This window comes from Theropithecus gelada, chromosome 2, assembly GCF_003255815.1.
Source record: "Theropithecus gelada isolate Dixy chromosome 2, Tgel_1.0, whole genome shotgun sequence".
NCBI classification, from domain to species: Eukaryota; Metazoa; Chordata; class Mammalia; order Primates; family Cercopithecidae; genus Theropithecus; species Theropithecus gelada.
Genome location: NC_037669.1, coordinates 55,012,121 through 55,027,529, shown reverse-complemented (window position 1 = coordinate 55,027,529; position 15,409 = coordinate 55,012,121). Strand labels below are relative to the sequence as shown.

Sequence of the window (15,409 nt, the reverse complement as noted above, 5' to 3'; positions counted from 1 at the left end):
AGCGAGACTCCGTCTCAAAAAAAAAAAAAAAAAAAAATACAAAGCCGGGCGCGGTGGCTCAAGCCTGTAATCCCAGCACTTTGGGAGGCCGAGATGGGCGGATCACGAGGTCAGGAGATCGAGACCATCCTGGCGAACACAGTGAAACCCCGTCTCTACTAAGAAATACAAAAAATAGCCGGGCGAGATGGCGGGCGCCTGTAGTCCCAGCTACTCGGGAGGCTGAGGCCGGAGAATGGCGTGAACCCGGGAGGCGGAGCCTGCAGTGAGCTGAGATCCGGCCACTGCACTCCAGCCTGGGCTACAGAGCGAGACTCCGTCTCAAAAAAAAAAAAAAAAAAAAAAAAAAAGAATTTTCGAGACTTAGAACATTAGTCATGAAGCACGAGTCCTTTTTATTTCTGGTGTGTGGGGGCAGGTTCTAGAGGGCTATAGGAATCTCTCTAAAGTCGCGATTACATAAAATATTGCATCATATAACAGACGTACACAGTGTTGAATGGTTCAGTACGAATGACCAGCATTCATACATTCCTTCAATATTTTATTTTAGTTTAGTTTTTTGAGACAGGGTCTTACTTTGTCACCCAGGCTGGAGTGCAGTGGTGCAATCTTGGCTCAGTACAACCTCTGCCTCCCAGGCTCAAGTGATTTTTCCCACTTCAGCCTCCTGAGTAGCTGGGACTACAGGTATGTGCCACCAGGCCTGGCAGATTTTTGTTTGGTGGGCCTACAAACAAAAATTTGTGTTTTTTTTGTTTGTTTGTTTGGTTGGCCTAATTCATTCAATATTTACTGTTAATGCTTCTCAACTTTTTTTAAAAAACAAATCCACTCGGGGCAGTGACTCACGCCTGTAATCCCAGCACTTTGGGAGGCCAAGGCTGGTGGATCATGAGTTCAGGAGTTCAAGACCAGCCTGGCCAATATGGTGAAACCCCATCTTTTGTAAAAATACAAAAATTAGTGGCCAGGTGCGGTGGTTCACACCTGTAATCCCAGCACTTTGGGAGGCTGAGGTGGGCGGATTACCCAGGTCATGAGATCGAGACCATCCTGGCTAACATGGTGAAACCCCGTCTCTACTAAAAATACAAAAAAATTAGCCAGGCGTGGTGGTGGGCACCTGTAGTCCCAACTACTGGGGAGGCTGAGGCAGGAGAATGGCATGAACCCAACAGGTGGAGCTTGCAGTGAGCTGAGATCGCGCCAGTGCACTCCAGCCTGGGCGACAGAGCGAGACTCCGTCTCGAAAAAAAAAAGCCACCCAGTTTTTTGTTTGTTTGTTTGTTTGTTTGAATCCTGGATTTTAAGAACTAAGCCAGCCAGGTTTTCATCAAGGTTGACTTTTCATTAAAATACTGTTGTTGTTTTTCTTTTCACTAACTATAAAATCATATTGTCATGTCGAATATACTTTTTCAAATTACACTCCTGTGTGATACTTTCCTGGGCCACATCACAGATTACTGAACAGATGCTTCATGCTACGGACCACAGAAAAGTTTATCAGGACATAGGTGTGAGTACTGCTGGGAGACCTTGCCTAGCCCCCTGCATCTTGCTGTACCTGTTCCTGGCACTGCCCCAATGGCTGCTGCCTCCTCCTTAAAAAAGAGAAAGTTCGCGGCCGGGCGCGGTGGCTCAAGCCTGTAATCCCAGCACTTTGGGAGGCCGAGACGGGTGGATCACGAGGTCAGGAGATCGAGACCATCCCAACATGGGCTAACATGGTGAAACCCCGTCTCCACTAAAAAATACAAAAAACTAGCCGGGCGAGGTGGCGGGCGCCTGTAGTCCCAGCTACTCGGGAGGCTGAGGCAGGAGAATGGCGTGAACCCGGGAGGCAGAGCTTGCAGTGAGCTGAGATCCGGCCACTGCACTCCAGCCTGGGCGACAGAGCAAGACTCTGTCTCAAAAAAAAAAAAAAAAAAGAAAGTTCTCCATGACTGGAGACATTCAAGATGCTAAAGTGTTACAGAGTTAGCTTCCCCTGAATAGGAGGCTCCCGTCCTATTCATTCAGAAGGAAAGAAATGGGAGAGTCTGGATGAGGTAGCCATCTGGTGTATTTTGTGACTTGGTTTAGTTCAGGACATTTTCTGTCCTGTAGAGAACAGGGTCACTCTTTGTCCATGAAACCCTGTCTGTGCAGCCCAGTTGCTGAGGCAGGCTCCTACCAAAGTACTTGCTGAGCCAACCGTTAATTCACTGAGCAAACTTTTAGGGAGTACCTGCTGAGTGCCAGGTGTGGTGCTTGGGGATGGGGATTACAGCAGAGAACAACTACAAAAAATGTTGCTGCTCTTACAGAGTTTACATTCTAGTTAGGGGACTCAGACAATAACCAAATAAGCAGATGTGTCAGGTGGGGGTAAATGATGGGGAGAAAAGCAAGAAGAGGTGTGATATAGATGTGCTTGAAAGGAATTAGGCTAACATTGTATCAGCCAATATTAGGCGCAGATTAAGAGAGGAATGAACCCCAAAAAGCACCTATGCATGGAGGAATCAGACAGGACAGAGTTTGAATCCTGGCTGTACCACTCAGCTTTCAGTGTATGGCCTTGGGTAAGTCCCTTAACTCTCAAAGCTTCAGTTTACGTTTTGTTTTTTTTTTTTGAGATGGAGTCTCGCTCTGTTGCTCAGGCTGGAGTGCAATGGTGTGATCTCGGCTCATTGCAACCTCTGCCTCCTGGGTTGAAGTGATTCTCCTGCCTCAGCCTAATGAGTAGCTGGGATTACAGGTGCCCACCACCACGCCTGGCTAATTTTTGTATTTTTAGGAGAGACAGAGTTTCACATGTTGGCCAGGATGGTCTCGATCTCTTGACCTCGTGATCCGCCCACCTCGGCCTCCTAAAGCGCTGGGATTACAAGCATGAGCCACTGTGCCCGGCCCAGTTTACTTTTTATTTTTATTTTATTTTATTTTATTTTATTTTATTTTATTTTATTTTATTTTATTTTTTTNTTTTATTTTATTTTATTTTATTTTATTTTATTTTATTTTATTTTATTTTATTTTTTTGAGACCGAGTCTTGCTCTGCCACCCGCCCAAGCTGGAGTGCAGTGGTGGGATCTTGGCTCACTATAACCTCTGCCTCCCTGGTTCAAGTGATTGTCCTGCCTCAGTCTCCCAAGTAGCTGGGATTACAGGCACCTACCACCATGCCTGGCTAATTTTTGTATTTTTAGTAGAGACATGGTTTTGCCATGTTGGCCAGGCTGTTCTCGAACTTCTGACCTCAGGTGATCCGCCTGCCTCCGCCTCCCAAAGTGCTGGGATTACAGGCATGAGCCACTGTGCCTGGCCCAGTTTACATTTCTCTAAAATGGGACCAGTGCTGGGTGTGGTATCTCATGCCTGCAATCCCAGCACTTTGGGAGGCTGAGCAGGAGGATCGCCTGAGGCCAGGAATTCAAGACCAGCCTGGGTAACATAATAAGACCCATCTCTGCCAAAAATAAAAATTAGCTTGGATGTGGTGGCATATGTCTGTAATTCCAACTACTTGGGAGGCTGAAACTTGGACCTAGGAGTTCCTGGCTGCAGTGAGCCATGGTTTCACCACTGCACTTCAGCCTGGGTGACAGACCAAGACCCTGTCTCCAAAAAACAAAACAAAAAAAAAGTCGGGGGGCAGGGGGTGGGGTATCAGTAATACTTCCCTGGCAGGGCCTTGAGGGGATTAGTGAAAATATATGGAAAGCCCTTGTCACAGTGCCTGGCACATAGTGGTGCTTTATCATTAGGAACTGGAAAGATTAAATTCTGTCAAAGACAGTTTTAATGTAATAGGAAGGGGAGTGGCACAGGTGGAGTGCTGGAGTAGGGGGTGGTTTGCAGTTAATGGAATTTTATCAACCTTTCCCTTTCCTGTAGTCTGGGGAGGTTAGGATTTCAGGGGTGACTTGAAGGTGGGGCCGGAGGCTTGGGAGGGACCTATGGATATCTGCAGGGAGGGCGTGACCGAGGCTGCCTGGAAGACAGTGGGAGGTGGTGGAATATATCTCCCCTTGCCCTCTCCACCCACATGTCCCAGGTCCAGCCCTGCCCAAGTTCCATCATTTCCCCACAGCGAAGGGGCAGAACTCAGGCACCTCGACACTCAGGTCCAGCGCTGTGAGGACATCCTGCAGCAGCTGCGGGCCGTGGTACCCCAGATAGACATGGAAGGGGATCGCAACATCTGGATTGTGAAGCCGGGAGCCAAGTCCCGCGGACGAGGTGGGGGTCAGCTCCTACTTCCTGCCTTGGCACCTCCCATCTCCCAGTAAAGGCCAAGGAAGTTAATAGTGTAGGTCTATTGAAGCCAGATTGCCTGGGTTTGAGTCCTAGCTCTGCTACTGATATTCTTCGTGACCTTGAGCAGGTTTTATCACCTCCCTGAACCCCAGTTCCCTCATCTGTGAAATGAGGAGGATGATAATACCACCTGTGAGGTGAGGATTAAATGCAGTCATACATCTAAAGCACGATTCCAAATCCTTAACATGCTTATTTTATACAATCCTGGGAAACTAAGGCATGTGTAGGCTCTCACATGATCCAGAAGGATATCCATAAGGACCTGGAAGCAGCAGTTGGCTGCCCCTGGACAAGGAGATGTAATTTTTATTGTATGCCCTTTTGTACTGTCTAATTTTTGTTTTGTTTTATAGTCTATTTATTATTGGTAGGAAAGTAATAGGTGCACATACTTTTAAAAAGCCCAACACTGGCCGGGCGCAGTGGCTCACGCTTGTAATCCCGGCACTTTGGGAGGCCGAGGCGGGTGGATCACTTGAGGTCAGGAGTTGGAGACCAGCCTGGCCAACATGGTGAAACCCTGTCTCTACTAAAAATACAAAAATTGGCCACACATGGTGGCAGCCACCTGCAATCCCAGCTACTCAGGAGACTGAGGCAGGAGAATCGCTTGAACCCGGGAGGCGGAGGTTGCAGTGAGCCGGGCTCGTGCCACTGCATTCCAGCCTAGGCGACAGGACTGTCTCAAAAAAAAAAAAAAAAAAAAAGGCCAGGCGCGGTGGCTCAAGCCTGTAATCCCAGCACTTTGGGAGGCCGAAACGGGTGGATCACGAGGTCAGGAGATCGAGACCATCCTGGCTAACCCGGTGAAACCCCGTCTCTACTAAAAAAAACCACAAAAAACTAGCCGGGCGTGGTGGTGGGCGCCTGTAGTCCCAGTTACTTGGGAGGCTGAGGCAGGAGAATGGCGTAAACCCGGGAGGTGGAGCTTGCACTGAGCTGAGACCCAGCCACTCCACCCCAGCGGGGGGAAAAAAAAAAACCCCGTCTCCAAAAAAAAAAAAAAAAAAAAGCCCAGCACTTTAAATTTGTAGCCATGTATATATTCCTATTTAATCAAACAAAACTGGTTAATTAGGAAAAATTTAAAATCCTTAGCAAATTCCTGGCTTTCTCAAAGGGAACTGAGTTCTGGTTGAGGGAGACCGCCTTACCCACGCAGCCCTATCAGCTCCGAGGGGATGAGAGCTCATGACAAGCTGGCCCTTCTCCCAGCCCACGCCTGACCTTTCAATCCCTGACTGCCCTCTTCCCCCGTAGGCATCATATGCATGGACCACCTGGAGGAGATGCTGAAGCTGGTGAATGGCAACCCCATGGTGATGAAGGACGGCAAATGGGTGGTGCAGAAGTATATTGAGCGGCCCCTGCTCATCTTTGGCACCAAGTTTGACCTGAGACAGTGGTTCCTGGTAACTGACTGGAACCCACTTACTGTGTGGTTCTACCGCGACAGCTATATCCGCTTTTCCACACAGCCCTTCTCCCTGAAGAACCTGGACAAGTGAGCCCCTCTGTTCGCCTCCCACAAGCTCCCTGCCTAGTTGGGGAACTGGCAAGCAAACAGGCAATTACAGTGCAGGGGACTCGCGCAGCAGCGCTAGGCTCCATACACAGACTGCAGGCAGGCGGGCTCTCATCCAGCCAGCTGTCCTTGCATCCAATAGATTTTTTATTTTTATTTTTTTTGACAGGGGGTGGTCTCACTCTGTTGCCTAGGCTGGAGTGCAGTGGCATGATCACGGCTCACTGTAGCCTTGACTTTCTGTGCTCGAGCAATCCTTCCTCCTCAGCCTCCCAAGTATCTGAGACCACAGGCATGTACCACAGCTGATTTTTGAATTCTTTTATGTAGACATGGGGTCTCACTATGTTGCCCAGGCTGGTCTCAAACTCCTGGGCTCAAGCGATCGTCCCACCTTGGCTTCCTAAAGTGCTGGGATTACATTGTGCCTGGCCCCTCCAACAGATTTGATCAAGTGTGTACCTTATGCCATGCACTGTTCTGGGCACTTGGGGTATAGCAGTGAACAAAACAAGATCCTGGCTCTCAAGGGCTTACATTCTAGCAGGGAGAAACAGACAAGCAATGAACACAAGTGAAATTATCTAACAGGTTCAAAGATTATTTGGGCCAGGCGCAGTGGCTCACGCCTGTAATCCCAGCACTTTGGGAGGCTGAGGCAGGTGGATCACCTGAGGTCAGGAGTTCGAGACCAGCGTGACCAATATGGTGAAACCCCGTCTCTACTAAAAATATAAAAATTAGCTGGGTGTGTTGGCGGGCACCTGTAGTCCCAGCTACTCGGGAGGCTGAGACAGGAGAATTGCTTGAACCTGGGAGGTGGAGGTTGCAGTGAACTGAGATCGTGCGACTGCACTCCAACCTGGGCAACAGAGCAAGACTCTGTCTCAAAAAAAAAAAAAAAGATTATATTTGTCGTTGGGGGAAAAAGGGAAGCAAATGTAGAGCAGGGGAAAGGAGGTCAGAAGTTTTGAAAACCAAGATGTTGTGTTAAGTTCTGGGGTGAGAGAAAGCCTTGTTGAAGCCTGAATTCAAATTCTGTCTCTGCAGCTTCCAAGTTGTTTGACTCTGGTCATGTGAAAACCTATTTAAGCCTTGGTTTCCACATCTGAAGAATGGAGGCAGTAGTATGAAATTCATAGCTATCAATTATTGAGTGCTTCATATGTGATAGTGCTAAGCACTTTGTATCCATTATCTTATTCTTCATAAGAACACAGTGAATACTTCCTATTCACCAGGTCTGAAGAAAAAAATAAAAAACAGTGAAGTGGGTACTGTTACTACCCTCATTTTGCAGATGTGAAGAGCACGCAGGTTAGATGACTTGCCTAAGGTCTCACAACTAGTGTGGAGATGGCACTTGACCACGTCCTGGTGATGACGGGGCCATACCCTTACCCACCCTCTTATCTTCCAAACACTGAGATGGTTAACTGAGACTATGCACAAAGCACTTAGTACTGTGGCCCCCATAATTAGCGCCCTCAGAGCAGCCCTGAGAGATAACAGTAGTTCTGGCCCTAAAGGAATGTGGTGGGGCCCAGGCCTCTGTCCTTTTTGTCCTTCCCAGTAGGGACCCATCTCCAGTTGAATAGTGCAGGGTGGCCCAGGGCTGGTTCCAGGACTTGCCTGTCCTCCCTGAACTTGGATGGGAGAGACACAAGGGCCTGGACTTCAGTTTTCTGCTCTCTACCCCAGCTCAGTGCACCTGTGTAACAACTCCATCCAGAAGCACCTGGAGAACTCATGCCATCGGCATCCACTGCTTCCCCCAGACAACATGTGGTCCAGCCAGAGGTTCCAGGCCCACCTGCAGGAGATGGGGGCCCCAAATGCTTGGTCCACCATCATCGTGCCTGGCATGAAGGATGCTGTAATCCACGCACTTCAGACCTCCCAGGACACTGTGCAGTGTCGGAAGGCCAGCTTTGAGCTCTATGGTGCTGACTTTGTGTTCGGGGAGGACTTCCAGCCCTGGCTGATTGAGATCAACGCCAGCCCCACCATGGCGCCCTCCACGGCAGTCACAGCCCGGCTCTGTGCTGGCGTGCAAGCTGACACCCTGCGCGTGGTCATTGACCGGCGGCTGGACCGCAACTGTGACACAGGAGCCTTTGAGCTCATCTATAAGCAGGTGAGGAGGTTGGGCCCAGGCAGGACCCCAGAGAGTCTGCACCCTCTTCCAGGCAGCCCCATAGTGGAGCATAGGACTCTGCAGTCAGACCCAGTTTAAGACCCAGATTCAAGTCCTGGTCCTGCTAAGGTGACCTCACCTCCTTGAGCCTCAGTCTCCTGATCTTTGAAATGGGGATATTATTACCAACTTTCTCATGGGAATGGGAGAATAAAATGAATTAGTGTATGGGGATAATATTTCTAGAGAGGCATATAGCATAGTCATAAGAGCAGAGATTCTGGAATCTCCTTGGTTTCTTCTTTTTTTTTTTTTTTGAGACAGAGTCTTGCTCTGTCGCCCAGGCTGGAGTGCAGTGGCGCGATCTCGGCTCACTGCAAGCTCCGCCTCCCGGGTTCACGCCATTCTCCTGCCTCAGCCTCCCGAGTAGCTGGGACTACAGGCGCCCACAACCGCGCCCGGCTAATTTTTTGTATTTTTAGTAGAGACGGGGTTTCACCGTGGTCTCGATCTCCTGACCTTGTGATCCGCCCGCCTCGGCCTCCCAAAGTGCTGGGATTATAGGCGTGAGCCACCGCGCCCGGCCCTGGTTTCTTCTTTTTTTTTGAGATGGAGTCTCGCTCTGTCTCCCAGGCTGGAGTGCAGTGGCCCGAGTTTGGCTCACTGCAAGCTCCGCCTCCTGGGTTCACGCCATTCTCCTGCCTCAGCCTCCCGAGTAGCTGAGACTACAGGCGCCCGCCACTGCGCCTGGCTAGTTTTTTTTTTTTTTTTTTTTGTATTTTTTAGTAGAGACGGGGTTTCACCGGGTTAGCCAGGATGGTCTCGAACTCCTGACCTTGTGATCCGCCAGTCTCGGCCTCCCAAAGTGCTGGGATTACAGGCTTGAGCCACCACGCCCGGCCGTCTCCTTGGTTTCAAATTCCTGTTCAGTGACAACAAGCTGTGTGACTTTGGACAAGTTCCTAACCCCTAGGTCTCCTCATCTGTAAGAATAAAAATAGTACCTAACTCACTTCATTTATTTATTTTCATTTTCATTTTCATTTATTTATTTTTGAGACCGAGTCTCGCTCTTTTGCCCAGGCTGGAGTGCAGTGGCATGATCTTGGCTCACTGCAACCTCCACCTCCTGGGTTCAAGCGATTCTCCTGCCTCAGCCTCCCAAGTAGCTGGGATTACAGGTGCCCACCACAACGCCTGTCTAATTTTTGTATTTTTAGTAGATACAGGGTTTCTCCATGTTGGCCAGGCTGGTCTCGAACTCCTGACCTCAGGTGATCCGCCCACCTCAGCCTCCCAAAGTGCTGGGATTACAGCAGGAGCCACTGTGCCCAGCCAGTAAAGTACTTTAGAATAGTGCCTGGCACATAGTAAATGCTACTAAGTTTTAGCTAATGTTGTTATTACCTAATAAGGTTAGGAGTTTCATCATGTATAACTTGTAAAGTGCCTGAATGTATAGTAATAGGCAATTACTGGTAGCTACTATTATTATTAGTATTATAATTATTTCACTCATCTTGCTTCAAAGAGAGATTGGAGTCTACTTGTAAAATAGAACAGCATTTTAAAAAATCAGTCAGAAAATTGATTGCAAAGCTTTCTGAGCTCTGGATAGAATTTCTTGTGGCAGTTTAAGTGGCTTCTGATTAGCATTCGGCTTCTGTCAAGGTTTGGTTACAGGAAGAGAGCATACCGATCACATGACCTAAGTGACCTCGTCTTTATTACAGTTATTGATCATTTCTTTTTTTTTTCAAGATAAGAGTCTTGCTCTGTTGCCCAGGCTGGAGTGCGGTGGCGCAATCTCGGCTCACTGCAAGCTCCGCCTCCCGGGTTCATGCCGTTTTCCTGCCTCAGCCTCCCAAGTAGCTGGGACTACAGGCGCCTGCCAGCACGCCCGGCTAATTTTTTGTATTTTTAGTAGAGACAGGGTTTCACTGTGTTAGCCAGGATGGTTTTGATCTCCTGACCTCATGATCCGCCCACCTTGGCCTCCCAAAGTGCTGGGATTACAGGCGTGTGCCACCACGCCTGGCCCCGATCATTTCTTAAATTAATATATTGGCGTTTTGGTTTCAAAAAATGTAAATAGGGAAATACATGGGCAGGAAAATATGAGCAAGCTGAGGGAAAAGGTGCCATTGTAGTGCAGTGCTCCCAATGCCAGTGCCCAGGCCAGAAGCATGTGAAAGCTTCTAAAGGTATGGATGTCAGGAGGCTCCACCCCCAGAGATTGACCCAAGATGTCTAGCTTGGGGAGGTGACTACGCATCTGCATTTTTCAAATGTCCCCCAAACATCTTTTTTTTTTTTGAGACAGAGTCTCGCTTTATCACGCAGGCTGGAGTGCAGTGGCACCATCTCGGCTCACTGCATCCTCCGCCTCCCGGGTTCAAGCGATTCTCCTGCCTCCACCCCACTGAGTAGCTGGGACTACAGGCGCCCGCCACCATGCCTGGCTAACTTTTTGTATTTTAGTAGAGACAAGGTTTCACCATGTTGGCCATAATGGTCTCGATCTCCTGACTTCGTGATTCACCCGTCTCGGCCTCCCAAAGTGCTAGGATTACAGGCATGAGCCACCGCGCCAAGCCCTCTAAATGTCTTTTATTGCTGATTTGTTCTTGTTTTTGTTTTTAGGCCAGCACATAGTGAAGGCTCACACCTTGCACTGGTTTTTTGTCTCTTTTCATCTAGGCCAGCCCCAGTGCCTTTTGACACTACAGTTTTGATCTTTTTAGGGACCAGGCCGGTTGTTTTGTAGAACTGTCCCACATTCTGGATTTATCTAATTGTTTCCTTATGGTGTTATTTACCTTGGTCTTTTGTTAGCTGATTGTCTCAGGAACTAGAAGTTAGGTCAGACAGCTTGATGAGGTTCAGGTTAAACATTTTTGCCAAGAGCACTTCAGAGGTGATGTTGGGTACCTCATGTGGCATCACAAGGCACATCCTTTGACAGTGTCTCACAGTGCTGCTGAGTTTGACTGTGGGTTACAGCGGTGGTTACGAGATCTCTCCATTATAAGCTACATCTCCCCTTTGCAATTAATTTTTTTGTAAGGTGTTGTGTTGGCTCTGTCCAGATGACTGTCATTTTCCTGTCATCCATTCATCTAATTGTTTTGATACCAGTTTTGATTATTGCCTATTTTATTAGAGTTGCAAAATGGCAAATGTCTAATTCTGTTGTTCCTTCTGCATTTATTAGCTGAGATTCTTCTTTAAAGATGAGCTTTCCCTCATCATTTGGGGCCACTCGGGAGTGCTGATAGCTATATTTTTATTTGATTAAAAAGAATTTTTTTTTAATTTTTCTTTTTTTTTGAGACAGAGTCTTGCTCTGCCACCCAGGCTGGAGTGCAGTGGTGCTATCTTGGCTCGCTGCAACCTCCGCCTCCTGGAATCAAGTGATTCTCCTTCTTAGATCCCAAGTAGCTGGGATTACAGGTGCCCACCATGGCTGGCTAATTTTTGTGTTTTTAGTAGAGAGGGGGTTTTGCCATGTTGGCCAGGCTGGTCTCTAACTCCTGACCTCAGATATTCGCCTGCCTCAGCCTCCCAAAGTGCTAGGATTACAGGCATGAGCCACCATGCCCAGCAATAGCTGTATTTATTTATTTATTTATTTATTTATTTATTTATTTATTTATTTTTGAGACGGAGTTTCGCTCTTATCACCCAGGCTGGAGTGCAATGGCGTGATCTCGGCTCAGTGCAACCTCCGCCTCCTGCATTCAAGCAATTCTCCTGCCTCAGCCTCCCGAGTAGCTGGGATTACAGGTGCCTGCCACCATGACCTGCTAATTTTTTTGTATTTTTAGTAGAGACAGGGTTTTGCCATGTTAGCCAGGCTGGTCTCGAATTCTTGACCTCAAGTGATCTGCCAGCCTTAGCCTCCCAAAGTGCTGGGATTACAGGTGTGACCACCGTGCCCGGCGGATAGCTGTATTTTTAACAAGCTCCAAGTAATTCTGATGTTTAGATAGATTCTGATCAGGATCCTTCAGTGGCACAGAAGATACCTCCAATTGACTCCAGGTTGCTGGCGAGGCACAGGGAGCTCTCCTGGAGCCCAGCTGAGGGCAGGACACACAGCTTGGCCTGATAGGAACTGAGAGTTGTAAGGGAGTCCCTCTCCTTGGACCCTTCTCTCTGCCTTCCTCTGCGTATTCGCTAATTCATTCTCTCCACAGACTGTCTTCTTTAAGGTTCTTAATTTCTGCTCCCCCATAACCTGGGTTCACACGAGGCTCTAGGCAGGCTCCAAGCCTCTTACCTGTCTGGGTGGCGTAACTCAAACTCCCTGTGCAGAGAATCTGATTGGCTGAGCTCAGGAAGCTGTCCACCTGCGGTAGCCTGTGCAGTGGAGCCACACACATTCCAGCAGGGGCTAGGGGCAGCTTAGGAGGGAAATGTGGCTGAGGGGTGCTGGTGGGACATGGCTGGGATTCCCCCATTCCTCTGGGCTAGCAATTCCTGGAGCTCTGTGACTCTAGGTACTGACTCAGAGGTGGGCTTTCCATTTCTCAGCTCAGAAATGTCTCTTTGACCAGGTGCCTCAGAAAGTAATTCCACCCATCTCTACCCTGGGTCCCGCTGGGCCAAGGATTCCACTACCACTGACTGAGTGGGCCTTGTCTCCTCTTCTTGCCCACAGCCTGCTGTGGAGGTGCCCCAGTATGTGGGCATCCGGCTCCTGGTAGAGGGCTCCACCATCAAGAAGCCCATGGCGATGTGTCATCGGCGGATGGGGGTCCGCCCAGCAGTCCCTCTGCTGACCCAGCGAGGCTCTAGGGAAGGCAAGGACTCGGGGACCCCTATCCACAGGTCAGCTTCTAGGAAAGGTGCTGGGGCCAGGAGCCTGGGGCACAGTGAGAAGCCAGTCTCCACTGCCACCACTTCAGCCCTCGGAAAGGGGAAGAAAGGCAAGGCGAAAAGTGCCACAGCCCTGGTCTGCCCCAATCTCCCAGAATGGGACACCCCCAGCACCAGGATAGGCTGCATTTTTACTATGACCTTTTCTAGTGGGGACAGGCAACCCCACCACTTGAACAGATTGCCGTTGAGTCTGAAGAACCCCCAGGCCCTGGGTAAGACCATTCGCCCAAAACACCCAAGTGTCCCAAGGCGATTTATTCCTGCTCTCCAGGCCCCTCCTAACCACCTGGATCAGCCACCCCACCAAAGAGCCACCAGTAGCAAGTAAAAGCCACTACTCACAAAGTATTCTTTAAAAATACACAGCCAGGCCGGGCGCGGTGGCTCAAGCCTGTAATCCCAGCACTTTGGGAGGCCGAGACGGGCGGATCACAAGGTCAGGAGATCGAGACCATCCTGGCTAACATGGTGAAACCCCGTCTCTACTAAAAAATACAAAAAACTAGCCGGGCGCGGTGGCGGGCGCCTGTAGTCCCAGCTACTCGGGAGGCTGAGGCAGGAGAATGGCGTGAACCCGGGAGGCGGAGCTTGCAGTGAGCAGAGATCCGGCCACTGCACTCCAGCCTGGGCGGCAGAGCGAGACTCCGTCTCAAAAAAAAAAAAAAAAATACACAGCCAAATTAGCTGGGCATGGTGGCGCGAGCCTGTGGTCCCAGCTACTCGCGAGGCTAATGAGGATGGCTTGAGCCCGGGAGGTCAAGGCTGCAGTGAGTTATGATTGCACCTCTGCACTCCAGCCTGGGAGACAGAGCGAGATGCTGTCTTAAAAACAAACAAACAAAAAAAGCACTTTGGGAGGCTGAGGCGGGCAGATCACTTGAGGTTAGGAGTTTGAGACCAGCCTCGCCAACATGGTGAAACCCCATCTCTACTCTACTAAAAAATACAAAAATTAGCCGGGTGTGGTGACAGGTGCCTATAATCCCAGCTACTTGGGAGGCTGAGGCATGAAAATCGCTTGAACCCAGGAAGCGGAGGTTGCAGTGAGTTGAGATTGCACCATTGTACTCCAGCCTGGGCAACAAGAGCAAAACTCTGTCAAAAAAAAAAACAAAAAAAAAACCCGGCCAAATAAGTATTGTCTCCTCCAAAGTAGTCACTCAGCAAGGCAGAGTGATTTATTTCAAAGATGACCTTATTTCAAAGATGCCAGAACTTAAGCCCAGGTTGTTCTCTCCAGCGCCCACGCTTTTCCCACTGCAGTATTCTGCCTTTGCCTTCAAGCAGTCACCTCTGGGGAAAATAACTAACATGTGTCCAGCACTTAACAGTGTGCCCCATGCCACTACCTGCCCAGCTCCTTTAGTGCCTACACCAGCCTAGCAAGGTAGGTGCTATTATCCCCATTTTCCAGCCAAGGTATCAGGAAGTTTAAAGAAGTTGCCCAAGGTTGCACAGCTCAGAAGGGGCACAGCTGGGATGCAGACCCAGGTCTGTTGGACTCTACCCTGTTTTCTTCTCACTGCCTCTGGAGGAGGAACCCGGAGGGCTCCATCTGCCTTTACCCCGCCCCCTCCACATCCCCCCATCCTCCACACACACCTTTTAGGGCAGCTAGGCCACCTTGGGGCCCCCCAGGCCCTCACAGCTTCTCTTGCTCCCACAGCCCCTCACCACTTCCCCAGCCTCCACACCAAGGCCCAGCTGCCTTCTCCCCATGTACTCCGACACCAGGGCCAGGTCCTCAGACGACAGCACAGCAAGCTGGTGGGCACTAAGGCCCTGATGACTCTACCCACGGCCAAGGTCTTCATTTCCCTCCCACCTAACCTTGATTTCAAGGTGGCACCCAGCATCCTGAAGCCAAGAAAGGTGGGCCTCGACCTGTGGCTCACACCCAGTGGACCGTGCTGAGCATGGGGTCAGGGCTGGAGGGCACAGGCAGACGGCAGCTCCCAGGCTGGCTGGCACCCCAAGGGAAGAGCTTGTCTCCCTCAGAAGCCCCTTCCTCAACAGACTTCTGACCGTCTCCCTCTTCTCCCCTCCTTTCACACTGAGGCTCCTGCTCTCTTGTGCCTCCGAGGCCCCCAGCTGGAAGTGCCTTGTTGCCTCTGCCCTTTGAAGTCGGAACAATTCCTAGCACCCGTAGGAAGGTCAAGGCCAAAGGCAAGTTCAAGGCCAAACTGCGACAAACCCAGGGCTGAGGCGTGCCCCATGAAGAGGCTGAGCCCCCTGAAACCCCTGCCCCTTGTTGGTACATTCCAGAGGCACAGGGGCCTGGGGGTATGAAGCTAGGGAAGCCCCTGCTTCTATTCCCCACTGCCCTTGTCCTGGATCCAACACCAAATAAAAAGAAACAAGTGAAGTATTTGGGGCTTGGCTCCATTGCTGTTGGAGGGTCAAGAGTGGGTGGGGCGAGGCCGTGTACCTCAGGGTCCACAGCAAGAGCCTGAGGCCATCAGCAGCTCCGCCATGCAGCAAGGCCCAGAATTCCCACCTAAGGACAGACATGGGGCTTCCTATTTTTTTTTTTTTTTTTTTTTTTTTTTTT

At 49.9% G+C, this 15,409-nt stretch overlaps 1 protein-coding gene across 1 annotated transcript in view; it reads left to right on the top strand.

Moving 5' to 3' along the window:
* Positions 1–15,311, top strand: part of TTLL3 (tubulin tyrosine ligase like 3) — a 28,195-nt gene extending 12,884 nt beyond the window's left edge. The window contains 7 exon segments of the mRNA XM_025375973.1: positions 4,083–4,231; positions 5,573–5,816; positions 7,539–7,974; positions 12,638–12,779; positions 14,525–14,730; positions 14,917–15,139; positions 15,142–15,311. Of these exon segments, the coding sequence (XP_025231758.1) occupies positions 4,083–4,231; positions 5,573–5,816; positions 7,539–7,974; positions 12,638–12,779; positions 14,525–14,730; positions 14,917–15,139; positions 15,142–15,311 (1,570 nt within the window).
* The last annotated feature ends 98 nt before the right edge of the window (positions 15,312–15,409 follow it).